Raw genomic sequence first — 14,618 nt, forward strand, 5'->3', positions numbered from 1 at the left:
CAGTTTACAGCTGTGAAAGCTGAAACGTGTTCATCCATGAAAGGTCACCCAGCCATTTGATGTCAGCTTGCTGGTAGGGCCTTGGCTCCTGTGTTTTCCTTTAGTCTCTGTTGTCCTTGTCATTTCTCCCTATTAGATCCACTGGCATGTGTTTTTATCTCTGTCTTCCTATGTGGTTTTGTCTTCTTTTTCTTCTGTTCCTCTCTGTTAGTGTCTAGCTTTTCTTTTGCCCAGGTAAAAGGGTCTTATGGTATTAATTGGTCTGTACTTAGTCGGTCTTAGGGTCTTAGTTGGTCTGTACGCAGTGGCTTTCGATCCTGCGGAAGTTGGTTGGTGGTGGTGTCCACGTTCCTGTGTTGCCCAGATGTCATCTGTGACCAGCCGGAGTTAGCAGATCAATCGGAACCTTCCTTCTTTTTCTTTTTCTCATCACTTCCTGCCTTATCCTTCCCCTTCCATGTCTGTGTGTGCCTGCAGAACATGTAGGCAGAGCATGCCAAAAGAGAAGGTTTTAGGTGGATACAGAAAGGGGCAATGGCAGTTTAATCTTCTATGTAAGAAGGATTAGGACGCTAGTGTAGCATGTTTTTAGAGGGATTCTCTTGAAGCCCTGTGTGCATAGCAAACACGTGTCTGCCTTGTTTTCTAAAGATCCACTTATCCACACTTTCCAAAAGATTAGTGAAACTAGAAGTTTTCCGCATTGAAGAATGTTGTTGTTGAACAACAAGTGCAGGCTGGCTTTAGGGGGTGCTGGTGTTGATGGTGGGGGAACTACAAGGCCATTGGGAAAGGGTGGTCTGGGCTATGTGGTCACTTAGACGTCAGGCCTTCCTGGGAGCCTCGATGCCGGGTGACCGCTTCCTGAGCTGAGTGCACACGCCCCCTCTTGCTCCAGTCCAGTCACCTTATTTTCCGTTCTCCTCCCCCTTGGCACGAATTGTTAGATTAAGTAATGAAAATGAATGGGAGAAACAGAGCCCAACGTTAGCCTTCTCCTTGAAAGGCAGTTTTGGGGCAGTGCCTGCAGTGGATGGCATTCCCAGAATGACTCTGTTTTGGCAACTTCAGATGCATTTATCCTTGACCTAGCAGAGGCTGCCCTGCATGTTTGACTGCAGGCCTGAGTTTGATGCTATCCATATGTCTCATTTGTGTGAGTCCAAATGTACTACCTGTGTGGTAGCATCAGGCAGCTCCTTCAGGAAGGGGGGCCCCGTGATTCTTTTTGTAGAGTCTCAATAAGAAAGAAAGCCCTTGACTTTCTCCATAGAGTTCTATAACAGGATGCTTTGGGCCACCAAGTAATAGGAAGCCCATTTCAAAATAGCTTGAAGAATAAAGAGAATGTTTACTGGAAGTTGTGAGATAGAGTGGTTCCAGGGTTGACTAATTCAGCTGCTCGGCAGCATGTGAAGACCCAGGCTTTCTGCCTTCTTCTGCTCCCCTGTCGTCATGTTGGTGCTGCTCTCTGCTGTGCTAATGATCCTGAGATAGCTGTTGAGTGCTGAACATATGGTCACGGTCAACATCCAAAGGAAGAGGAGGGCACCTCTTCTGTAGATCTTTTTTTTTTTAAATTTTAAAAAAAATTTTTTTTTTTTAACGTTTATTTTTGAGACGGAGAGAGAGCATGAACAGGGGAGGGGCAGAAAGAGAGGGAGACACAGAATCTGAAACAGGCTCTAGGCTCTGAGCTGTCAGCACAGAGCCCGACGCTGGGCTCGAACTCATGGACCGTGAGATCGTGACCTGAGCCTAAGTCGGATGCTTAACCGACCCAGCCACCCAGGCGCCCCATTTTTTAAAATTTTTTTTAATGTTTATTTATTTTTGAGACAGAGAGAGACAGAGCATGAACGGGGGAGGGGCAGAGAGAGAGGGAGACACAGAATCTGAAGCAGGCTCCAGGCTCTGAGCTGTCAGCACAGAGCCCGACACGGGGCTCGAACTCACGGACCGTGAGATCATGACCTGAGCTGAAGTCGGACGCTTAACTGACTGAGCCACCCAGGCACCCCACCTGTAGATCTTTTTAAAAGTAAAGAAACCTTTTCTAGAAACTCTCCAGCACACTAGTCCTCACTTCTCTTTGACTAGAATTGAGCCCTGTGCCTCTTCCCCAAGCAGACCTCAGGACAGGAATTCGTATTGTCCAAAGGAGTAGGCACTGATAGATCTTCAGTGACCAAAGGAATAAAAGGGAAACAGGATTACTTCCATCGGCTTAGACTTTACCACTGAGTCATCTGGGAGAGGTGTGGACACTCAAAACAGAATTTCACTTGGCGTCAACAGGGTGAGTGGCTGGGGTGGGTTCTCGAGTTCCTTCCTTCAGGCCTGGGAACAGATGTGGAGGGAAAGACCCTGAGGCGAGGCCAGGGAAGGAGGATCTGATATTGACTTCATGCTGCTGCTTTCCTGCCATCTTCTCTCATGTTCTCTTTCAGTTCTCTTAAAAAAAAAAAAAAAGTTTCTTAAATGCTGCTTTCATCTCATTATAGCAACTGACACTCAGGTAGAAGTGAGCTTTTAACTCCACCCCTGTATCATTAGAGCGTGATTATAACTGTATCACTCTGTCAGTGCAGTGAAATCTAGAAACCTGTTTGGCTGTGAGGTTTCTTTCAACAGGTGACCTTCAGGGGTACTTTTCCAGTGTCTGAGGGCTTCCTTGAACTGTTTCTCCCCCTTGCACCCCCACCACCACCCTACCCAAACTGCGCAAGCCTTATCCTCACCCACAGCTCCTGGCCCACAGGGGCCTCTCAGTAGGTAAATGTGGGATTAAGTCATGAGTCTGCTGGGAAGAAAGCTCACAGAATCAGCCCTGTCTTCCCCATTCCTTGTCTGCAAGAGGAATGCCATTCAGCACTTCTTTAAGGTATTTTGAGAAGAGTGAAATACTAGTATGTCTTGATTTTCCCGAGTTTATCCTTTTGTCTGTCCTTTGGCCTCATTCGACTTCTCTGAGCTAAGATGGTGTTAACCACATCTCCTTGAGGTTTGAAGGGGATCCAGAAGGCTCCCTGTCCCCTAAATTTAAAACAAAAGCCTAGTCTTCTCCCCCCTCCTCCCACCATTCTGTTCCCTGCTCCACTACTCCTGCTTTAAAAAATGCTTAGGTTTGGGGCGCCTGGGTGGCGCAGTCGGTTGAGCGTCCGACTTCAGCCAGGTCACGATCTCGCGGTCCGGGAGTTCGAGCCCCGCATCAGGCTCTGGGCTGATGGCTCAGAGCCTGGAGCCTGTTTCCGATTCTGTGTCTCCCTCTCTCTCTGCCCCTCCCCCGTTCATGCTCTGTCTCTCTCTGTCCCAAAAATAAATAAACGTTGGAAAAAAAAAAAAAAAATTTAAAAAAAAATGCTTAGGTTTGAAATTTGCTTAAAGATAATTTTATTCACCTTTTCTAGGTTTTTCTTAGAGGAATTTAAACTTTTCAAGTAATACTCCTTGTCAGTTATACCTCATTAAAGCTGAGAAACAGTGGTAATGAAGAGAAGATGTGGTTGAAGAGGCCCAAGGACACAGGTGTACAGATTTTGGAGAGGCAGCTCCTGAATTTGATTAAAGGAATTATTCTTCCCTGAGGTTCGGTCCCTTAAACCTAGTTTTTCCCTGGGACTAACAGGCTGCTGGCAAGTCAAACTGTGATCTTCTTTTCTTTTCTTTTTTTTTTTGTGTGTGTGATTTTCTGATTTCTAATTTTCTAATTTCTTTTTTTTTTAAATTTTTTTTATTAGTTTTCTTTATTTTTGAGAGGCAGAGAGAGACAGAGCACGTGTCTGAAGGGCAGAGAGAGAGGGAGACACAGAATCGGAAGCAGGCTCCAGGCTCTGAGCTGTCAGCACGGAACCCGATGCGGGGCCCCAACTCACGAACTGTGAGATCATGACCTGAGCCGAATTCGGACGCTCAACCTACTGAGCCACCCGGGTGGCCCTCTAATTTTCTAATTTCTGAGGTCGGATCTTTTAAATGCTAGCTCTTCTCATGACAAAGACATTTGATTTCTGTTTCTTTTGGAATCAAACTCACTCCTAATATCTGATTGAAAATTCACATGTTCTAGATGGAGGGACTGATAAAAGAGAAGCAACCATGCCATGTTTAAATGCACCCCGTAAGAACACAGTCCAAAACAAAACAGCACGTCTTTTTCCCTTGCGACCTGGCCAGGCCTTCCCCACTTCTCCCACATAATCAAGAAGAGTAACTCTTGCAGGCAGCTTTTGTCAAATCAGAAATGAAGTATAGACAGATACACACACCAGGATATGGAGCGCCCCTAACTTCTTGACCATGCGGAGGAACACGGGGGACCCTGCCTGTACATGCCCACTGAGAAAACAGTCTGTCGGGAAAGAAGATAGAGATAAAGTGAACGTTGCGGGAAGGCTGTAGGCAGTGTTAACATGTCTGGGCAGATGAACACTGTGAGAAGCATGGCTTTAAAGGTGACCTGACTGGATTAGCCAAATGTGAGTAATCTGGTGAGCATAAGTGTCAGGGTTTATAATAAAATATAGAAAGACACCAGCCTCATCCTCCATTTTTAAAAAAGCAAAATAATGTTTTCAGCAATATTAACATCCTTGATGATAAAGTTGGTAATCTTAGTAATGCTCCTAGTGTACTTCTTAAAATATGACATCAAAATATTGAAAGTGTCTTCTCTGAAAGAAGTGGGCAGATTTGATCATTGAAATAAAGCCTGGATTTGGTTTTGCAGTTAGCTGCTGAAGGTGTCACCTTACTTTCCAGGGCCACATCTCACCTTTTGGAGGCAAAAGATACCACTACTCCCCACCTACTTGGTTCAGGGCAGAGCAACATCTTTTCTGAAATCTACCACACCAGATTTCTTAAGCCTTTCTCAGATCCCTTCAGTGCATTTCGATTCGCAAAACTGAAAGGCCATTTTAAAAATTAGCATTTTTTTCCGGAAATATTGTGATGTGATATTACAATGTGTAAGTGGGAAATCTGGAGAAAATGGGGAAAGATTCAATAGGGAGGAGTCAAGACAAGACTTAAAAAAAAAAAAACAAAAAAACCCAAAAACAACAACAACACCAACCAACTGCAGTAAGATGAAAATTCTCATCCTGATTCTGGAACAACATGTGCCTGTCACAGGAATCACAGACTGGTGGAGAGAAACACCCTGGAGCTGGAGCAGGTCCTGGTTGGGTTAAGGAGAGCTGCAAAGCCCCGTCAACCCCAAATTCCTCCACCACCCCCTCCTCTTATTTACCCTGGACACACTGCATAGGGTGAGGTAAGAGAGGGCCAAGTTCTGTTTTCAGAAGACTACTCTTCAAGTGATCATGGGCTGAAGATGACCTTGGATGGACTTACGAGGGAACTTACATCAGTTCCCCATCCTGTCCCTTGTCCTTCCTGACCTTGTGTTTCCTGACCTTGCTTATCAGTTCCACGTAGCAGCACCTCCAAACACCACTCACTAGCTTGCTTCTCTCCCCTCACTCTCCTGGCCTTGAGACAGTCCTGCTTCAAACCTTAAATGCCCCACCACCCCCACTCTGTCCTCTTCAGCTGGCCCAGCCTGACAGAGCTGATCAGAAAGCACAGAAAGTGCTCTCAGGCCAAAAGTGGAGTCCTGTGAGCGGTGTGACCTTGGGAAAGTGCCTATGCCTCAGTGTCCTCATCTGTAAAGTGGGAGTGACCATACACTCTCATCAGCCAGTTGTCAACTGAGGGGACACCTGAGAGACAATGGCGGTGTGGGGTGGGGGGTCTCTTACCCTCCAAACTGCTCCCCATTATGTGCTCAGCAAAGTACTATTATGAATGCTCTTGAGAGTAACCCTTCTTTTATGATTTTGAGTGTTGATTGGGCATGGAATTCTGTTTGCAAGCCAAATAATCATACCATTTTTGACTTTCACCTTGCAAGAGGAAACTGTGGAGAAAGCTGGGATCCCATGTTATGTCTAAAAGGTTAATTCAGTGGTTTGGATGAAGTAATACTTGCAAAGCAGACAGCCACCATAATACAAAATTCATTCATGGTGACAAGTTGAGCTGTCACCTAACAGCAGTGAAGAAGAGAATTTGGAAGAGAAAATAACTTAAATGATGACCATTTTAGCCATCATTTTTCCAGTGACTTGAAGAAGGGTAACCATGTTAAGTTACCTGGAAACGGATCCTGGTTTCTGTGCCTCACTGTGCCTTTCTGAGAAGAAAGTGGTCAATTAAAAAGAATGCAGGTGTTCCTTGCTATCTGAGCCTTTGCTATAAGAACTCAGAAATGGATCAGATTTTGAGACATCTTATTTAAATCCCTCACTCTGAGCCCTCACTACTTGCCATCTGAAACTCAGACATCATATTTCTGGATAAAGAAGGGTCCTGCACGAACCTAACTCACCTTCTGAGCTCCCACTGTGTAAGCTCCAGAACTGACTAGATTTGGATGGTAGGGGATCCTTGTAACTCACTGCTTTTCCTAACATGAACTTGATCCATCAAAAGAAAGCAGTTACAATATGTTTCAAAGCCATCTTTTAAAAATGAGGTGGATAATTCAGGATGAGTTCCAGAATAAAAATTACAATGTCATGTTTCCTTCAGACAGGATTCCAGGTTGCCAGCAACAGAAGCCGACTGCTGATTAAAAAGACTTCTAGGATGTTGGCTGGAGGATTCCTGGGAGGGCTAGGAGGCTGGGTCCCAGGCTAAGCTCCTAGAAACTGGCACATCACCCAGAGCTGGTCTCATGAGGAAACCCCAGTGTGCACCCTGCAGTGATTTGCCACCATCATGAGTGTCCATGCCAGCCCCGGCAGAGGGACAGGTTGGGGAGAGAGCTCAGCATACTTAACATCTGTATCACCAGCTCCTGAGATCAAGTCTGGCTCAGGGGCAACTGAAAAACTAAGCCCCAGTTATGAAGAGGGCAAGGCAGCGAGTTCTGGCATCTCCCTGGGAGATGTGGGATTCATAACATTGGAAGTGCGCCCAGAGTCTGTAGGAAGGCCGTTCCAACGGGGTGGGCAGCCCCAAGTAGGTCAGGTGCCCATGAGAGCAGTGTTTTCAGCATTTGCGAACTATGTAACCTTTCAGTGGATGGTAACTCAGTTTAGTGGATCAAGGCCCAACTTGCTTGCTTCTCTTTTTCTTTTCTTTTCTTTTCTTTTCTTTTCTTTTCTTTTCTTTTCTTTTCTTTTTATTGAAGGAATAAAGTAGAAGAGAAAGTATTGGTGTGTCACTTATAGTAAGAGTAAGTTTCATCCTGTAAAACTTGTTTTCGTGGTGCCAGAGTTGCATCTGTGTGTCTGCACTGGGTTGCTGTGTCCAAAGTATTTTGTTACCATGGCTCATGATCAGAAGCCACAGCACTAGTGTGTTCCAGTGCTCCAAGGATTTGTTTTCCATTTCAAACCCCACCTCACTTGTTTTCAAAGCAGTGTTTCTCCTGTTTAATTTTTAGAACCTACCCCCTGCCCTGTGTCAGGCTACACACATGGGCACGCAGGAGATTTCGCTTGTGAAACTGTAGTATTTTCCAAACCCTTACAGGGCATCCTGGTAACCTGCTCACTGTGGTAACGTTGTTTCCGTGGGAAATTATGGTCTGAGTTCTAAAGACAAAGCTTTAAAAACAGAAACCTCTGTTGTGGAGACTGGTACCTGTTAACAGTTGTAGTGACAGTTGCTACAATGCGAATAAAAACATTTCAACCTAGACTTCAACCTAAAAGTATTTATGTGGAAAAAAAAAATTAACAGTAGAGAGCCTTTTTTTTTTTTAAATCTCTGTAGAGAGCACTTTGCTTTTAGTTTTTGTTTAAAACCAGTTCGCTTTAACCCAATGTTTTTCCATCTGCAGGTCCATTTACTCGACCTCATCCAGCCTTGTGGCGAATGGTTTTCGGTGAGTTACCCATTGGTAGATTTAGAGATATATCCTACTTAAAATCCTTTTTCTGTGTATCATTATAGCAGTTTTACTTACTGCTGTACAGTAGAACTTTATGACCTTTTACTTTTTGGTGTTCTTAATATAAATTTTTATGAAAATTCCTTGCCATGAAGCAGACGTGCCGGTGGTAATTTCAGATTCTCATACGTGTGAACTGTCTCAGATCTCCTCGCCACCCCCCCCCCCCCCCCCCCCCGCGCGCATGCTGTCGTGTCTTACTGTGCACAGGTCTGACGTAAGGGGATGCGGCTTGTTTTTCTTTATGCACCTTTACGTTGCTCTTGGCTGGTACAAGCTCCGGTGTGTGCTGTGAGCCCATTTGTCCTGTCAGCAGCCAGGAGGTACTGAAAACGGGAAAGATCCTAGAGAGGGAGAAGTTCTAGACAGAGAGTCCTGATTTGAAATGAGGATTAGTGATAAACATCTGTAAATATTGCGTGTCTTATTTTTACTTGATTTCTAGTCCACAAATAGATCCCCTAAATGGACTTAAAACAGTCTTTCAAATGTTGGCTGTTGGCTTCGTCCTGCCTAAATAAGACATCAAATAAATTATTTTAGGCTCAGAAAATGTAGTGTTACAAAAAGGACCCTAAAAATGGATATTTTGCTCAAGGTCACCTATTTTTCTTTGAACTTTCAGACATCATAAGTAAGTCTGTGTGTGGAGCGGGGCGTTATTCATAACCACAGTAGGTGTTTATTCTGTGTGGCAGGGATGCTGTGGTCCTGAGGCTGAAGGGGAGGGCCACACAGACAGGGGACTCCCCTCAGGAGCGGCCCTTCCTCACAAGGAGGGAGGACAGCTGTCGCAAACTATTAAACAAATCAACAACCAAAAAATATCAGATGCCACTAAGTGTTAGGAAGTTAATTAAAACCATGTGAGGTGACGATGACTCAGTGGCTGGTTTCACTTGAATGTGCAAGGAGGCTTTGAAGGAAGGATGCTTAGTGGAAACCTGAATGCCAAGAAGGATCTAGCATGCAAGGATTGAGGTCAGGGGAAGCCCGGCCAAGGGAAGGGCTACTGCAATGGTCCCCAGCCAGAAAAAGTATGGTGTGTTCCAGGGCACTGTGGCCACAGCAGAGCAGACCCTAGGGCTGCAGTAAGAGGCCAGAGCTGGGCATGAATGGAATCCTGCAGGGCTCGTGGGCCAGTAAACAGTGCAGATAGGAAGGGCAGTGGGAAGTTCTAGGAGGATTTTTTGCAGAAAAGTGACCATTTACATTAAAAAACGTTTATTTATTTTTGAGAGAGAGACAGACAGACAGACAGAATGCAAGCAGGGGAGGGGCAGAGAGAGAGGGAGACAGAATCCAAAACAGGCTCCAGGCTCTAAGCTGTCAGCACAGCCCGATGCGGGGCTCGAACCCACGAACTGTGAGATCATGGCCTGAGCCCAAGTCAGACGCTTAACCGACGGAGCCACCCAGGTGCCTCCATTTACATTTTTAAATAGATTATTCTGGTTGCATCATATTTACATCTCATGAGCTTAATATTGCTGTGTGAAATTATAAGTTTTCAGCTGGCTGGTTACATTTGAATTTTTTCTACTTCAAATGATCCATTATAGGTAATTAGCAGTATAATTCTTACCTGAGATCTTTTTGGGATCATGGAGCCCTTTGATAATCTGATGAGGACTATAGACCCTTCCCAGCGTGTGTGTGCGCGCGCACGCACACACACACACACACACACACACACACACACACACACACATTACATCTGGGGCTTCATGGACCTTGAAGCTCAACCATGAATTCCAGTTTAAGAAGCCCTGCTCTACCCAGATGGTTTTTTTCTGTCTTAGAATAATTGTTTTGAAAGGATTATTACAAAAGGGTATAGTGGGGGGCATTTGAGGTGAACAATTTTAAAAACAGCTGGTGATAAACCTGAGGAGATCCTCATACTAACATGCCTAATGGGTGTGCCCCTGGGGCCCTGGGATGTGCAACCAGGTCAGCCATGCTCTGCTCAAGTCCCCTGAACTCCCTGAGGGTTGAGAGAGGCCCTGTCGGAGGACCTGGTGAGTAGATGTTCCAGGGTACTTCATTCCAGCCCTGGACACTGTCTCCTCTGGAACAGCTCATTGGAGATTAGCGCTGAGCCAAGTTCACATGATCCAAGGTCGTTTGTATCACCGTGTCTGGGTGTCCTACACAAATGTTTCAGTTCCAACAGGTTCAGGAGAAAGAAGTGATAAAGCCACTGATGGGGTTTTTCAGATATTTCTAAAAGGCTCTTGCTGTTTTAAAAGTAGGTTATTGTAATATGGGGCGGTTATTAGGGTACCAGTTATGATATGATGTGACGGGAACCCCAGAAGGGCCCACATGGGGTCTAAACCGTGGATGTGTGGCCACGGGCCACCTCTTGGCACGTCCCACTTGTCTCTACTGATGTTGCCCCTTGGCTGGGCTGTCCACACCCAGCCTTGCCCACCTCCACGCACTCTGCACACAGCAGCCAGAGGCCACCTTGTAAAACGTTACCCAGATCAACTTCTTGCCCCCATGTAAAACCTGTCATGTGTTCCTAGTTTCACTGAAGGTAGAATCTGAAATTCTTGCCGCGGCCCCCAAGCCCCCTCACTTCAGTGCTGCCTTGCTCTCTCGTGTTTGCCAGCACCCCAGCCACAGGCTGGCCCCTGAATGGTTCTCCTTCCGAGGGCCTGCCTGGATGCCTTTTCTCTGCCTGAATATTGCCGGTCCTTGGTCCTTCAAGACTCAACCTGAGCATCATTTTCTGAGAATATTACCGAGCCTCTCAGCCTGAATTAAGACTGTGTATCAGACTCACTCATCAAAGGAAATACTGGATTGTAGTGAGGATCTCCAGACGCTACGTCACAATTTCACTGTCTGCTTTGGCCATAAGTGACTTGAGTCTAATGTGTGTCATGCATCTGACCCCCAGATCTTTCCTAAACATAAGAATATTTTTGTTTCCCTTAGGACTCAGTGTGCTCTACTTCCTGTTCCTGGTATTCCTCCTCTTCCTGAACTTTGATCAGGTTAAATCCCTAATGTACTGGCTAGATCCAAATCTCCGGTATGCCACGAGGGAAGCAGATGTCATGGTAGGTACTTGTCAGTCCTCTCTTAGAGAAATTGGTAGACTGTTGGGTATAGGAGATAGTTAACTTCACGTTCTAAGTTGTTCCTTCTCCATATCTCCTGTGTAGATATCTAAAAGCCAGGCCTCTGGGAAGGTGAAGCATGTGGTTTCCACGAGTGATAACAGTCCAGGGAAATGGTATCTTCTCTTGGAGCAAAGGGGGATGGTAGGAGGAGTGTGACTGTTATCGTCAGACAGCCTTGGGTGTGAATTCTGCCCCTGTCACTTGTTAGCTGTAGGATTTTGGGCAATGTACTTGCTAGCCTGATCATTTCTTTGTAAAGTGAAATAATAGTACTTATTTGGGGATTTTATTGTGAACTCAACAAAGTAGCACTATCTATGAGGCCCAGCATGGTGCCTTGCACACACCAGGTCCTCAGTGATGGTGGTGGTGGCTACTCTTATCAGTGTCACCCTCAGCAGCTCTGCTCCCCGCTCTGGCCCTGATGCCATGAACTTTCCACCTGCTCGCCATGAAGGGGCCAATTGTAATGATCTAGGCCATTTCGGTCATTATTTTTTTTAAACCCACAAAAATAATTTTATTCTTGGCAAAAGCTACTCTGTATTTTGGCTTTTAGTGAAGAGACCATTTTATGCTCCAAGGCCATTCCTTTTTTGAAAATTTTTATTAATTTATTTTTAAATAATACATAACATTTTGTAGACTGAAGGAAAAACCTAGTGATGCTCAGAAAAGGAGAGCAGGCATTTGGGCTATAGGCGGGTCCTTGTTTAAGAAACAAGACAAATGGACTTAATAAACGGTCCAAGAAGTGATCATTTCTATTGGAGTTAAGATAGGTCAGACCCTTCTCGAATGGTGTATTAGGATTTTCTCTTTAATTCTTATAAAGGACATGCTAAAGGCAGAAGTAAGAATGCCAAAAATTATTTAAAAGTCTCAGGAAGAAAAGTATGTTTGGGGGGTTTCTTAGTTTATGGAAGAGAATGGCATGGGTGACTTCAAGCTTCTGCTGATGGAGAGGGTGGTGGCAGTTACCAACTATGGGCTGTCTATTCTGCCAGACATTTAACATATAATCTAGGTAAGCCTCCCACATGCATGCTAGGCATTAATATCCCCATTTTATCAAGGAGGAAATGGAAACTTAAACAGGATAAATATCTCATTGAAAGCAGAAGCTGGTAAGATCTCTCTGACTTCAGAACCTATACTTTTCCTTTGCTCTATGCCTTAAGTATGTAGTTATAATAATGACAGTGCTTTGACACTCACTGGAGCCTCATGAAACAGAGATTGGGAGGAACGTATTCCAGATACGATATTTTCCCCTGAGAATTTTCTTGGGTTTTTGAGCAAGATTGGTTATATCACAAAGTAAACTGACCTGCAAAATGGATAAGACTTGGTATTTGGTGAAGCGTTAAGCAATTGGGGGAGAGGATGGAGCCACCAAGATCAGCCCTGCGAGCATTTGGGAGGTGGGCACAGTCTATCTTTACCTACCATTTACTCGTGTGCACACACCTTCCCTTTCTGGACTCCCTGGCTCCGGGATGTCCTCATTTAATGCCTCTTCCCCCTGCTTCCCAGGGTTGTGCTGCATCTGGCTCCCTGGCAGCCCTTAAGCATCATGTCCTGCATCCCTCCCACAACCAGGACCTCGAGATCTTCCTGATGTGATCATTGGCAAATCTGCTCATTAATAATTACAATGCTAGGGGCGCCTGGCTGGCTCAGTCGGTGGAGCGTGGGACTCTTGGTCTTGGGGTTGTGAGTTCCAGCCCCACATTGGGTGTAGAGATTACTTACAAATAAAAAAATCTTAAGAAAAAAACCAGTAACTATAATGCTAATAGTTACATTTGGCTCTTTATGATTTTCAAAGTGACTTTCCATCTGTTGAAGCACAAAAATATCCTCACGGAGAGTAAAAAGGCCTCCAAAGTCATCTTTAACCCATGATCACTTGAAGAGTAGCCTTCTGGAAACAGAATTTGGCCCTCTCTTACCTCACCCTATGCAGTGTGTCCAGGGTAAATAAGAGGAGGGGGTGGTGGAGGAATTTGGGGTTGACGGGGCTTTGCAGCTCTCCTTAACCCAACCGGGACCTGCTCCGGCTCCAGGGTATTTCTCTCCACCAGTCTGTGATTCCTGTGACAGGCACATGTTGTTCCAGAATCAGGATGAGAATTTTCATCTTACTGCAGTTGGTTGGTGTTGTTGTTTTTTAAGTCTTGTTTTGACTTCTCCCTATTGAATCTTTCCCTGTTTTCTCCAGATTTCCCACTTATACATTGTAATATCACATCACAATTGTTTCTGGAAAAATGCAATGTTTTAAAATGTTTACTTATTTATTTTGGGGGGAGAGGGGTAGAGAGAGGATTCGAAGCAGGCTCTGCACTGACAGCAGAGAGCCCAAGTTGGGGCTCAAACTCTTGAAACCGTGAGATCATGACCTGAGCTGAAACCAAGAGTCAGACACTTAACCAACTGAGCCACCCAGGTGCCCCAAAATGCAGTTTTTTAAAAATCAGCTTTGCAAATTGAAATGCACTGAATAGATCTGAGAAAGGCTTGAGAAATCTGATGTGGTGGGGTTTGGAAGAGATAGAGGAGAATCTAATTGCTCTTTTGCTCCCTTAGGAGGCATCATTTCTAGAATTTGAAAATATTAATACCTTGTTCCAGGAATTTCTTCAGCTGGCTGCTAATAGGTGGCTATTTTCTGAATCTTATTTCATCCTATCAGATTACTTTTGGGAAGGAAGAATTCAAATGTAGAAATTCCTGAGAAATCTTATATTGTCATATGATAACTACTTTACTAATATGTACAGAAACAGAAGGATGTTGACTTAAAATATCTTTAAAATGTGCCAGTTAGGGGCACCTGGGTGGCTCAGTCGGTTAAGTGCCCAGCTTCAGCTCAGGTCATGATCTCACTGTTAGGGAGTTTGAGCCCTATGTTGGGCTCTGTGCTGACAGCTCGGAGCCTGGAGCCTGTTTTGGATTCCGTGTCTCCCTCTCTCTCTCCCCTTCCCCCACTCATGCTCTGCCTCTCTCAAAAGTAAATAAATAAATTTTAAAAAAGGTAAACTCCTATGTCCTAATAAAAACAAAAAGATAGTAGAAACAAAACCAAAAGTCTCCAAAGCTTTGTAATTTTTAAATACTTAAATTACGTAGCATCTGAAAGTGTTAACTTTGGGATGGGAGGTTGATTCCGTTTCCTTCTAATTTTTGAAATTGGATGCTTCAGCTTTTCCTCTCTGCTAACAAATTTTTCAGGCTTTGGATCTTCTGTAAATTCTACTTACCTTCATCCCATCGTTCTGACACATAGTGTTTTCATTACCATTAATACTGACTATAGTTTACATTTCTGTTGTGATTCCTTTTTTACACCATGATATTTAGATGTGTTTTCAAATTTTCAAACCTATTGGGAATCTACTTATTTTTTTGTTAATTGAGATTCTATTTATGTTTTTATCGCTGGCTTTAACATAGTTGTCCTGTGGTCAGGTGACCTGAGCTGTGTGATTCCACTTCTTTAAGACATGCTC

The 14,618-nt window shown here is 44.5% G+C and overlaps 1 protein-coding gene and 1 long non-coding RNA gene across 3 annotated transcripts in view; one reads left to right on the plus strand and one right to left on the minus strand.

Moving 5' to 3' along the window:
• PTDSS1 (phosphatidylserine synthase 1) overlaps positions 1 to 14,618 on the plus strand; it is a 64,650-nt gene that overhangs the window by 15,636 nt on the left and 34,396 nt on the right. For both annotated transcript variants that reach the window (XM_043601421.1, XM_043601422.1), the window contains exons 3-4: positions 7,856 to 7,900; positions 10,916 to 11,040. In XM_043601421.1, the coding sequence (XP_043457356.1) occupies positions 7,856 to 7,900; positions 10,916 to 11,040 (170 nt within the window). The remainder of the gene's footprint in view (positions 1 to 7,855; positions 7,901 to 10,915; positions 11,041 to 14,618) is intronic.
• On the minus strand, positions 2,218 to 6,505 carry LOC122495632. Its single transcript, XR_006300519.1, has 2 exons — positions 6,395 to 6,505; positions 2,218 to 2,454 (listed from the first exon to the last, which is right to left on the minus strand). It is a non-coding gene; the product is annotated as an uncharacterized LOC122495632 (long non-coding RNA).

The sequence above is a fragment of the Prionailurus bengalensis genome, chromosome F2, assembly GCF_016509475.1.
Source record: "Prionailurus bengalensis isolate Pbe53 chromosome F2, Fcat_Pben_1.1_paternal_pri, whole genome shotgun sequence".
NCBI classification, from domain to species: domain Eukaryota; kingdom Metazoa; phylum Chordata; class Mammalia; order Carnivora; family Felidae; genus Prionailurus; species Prionailurus bengalensis.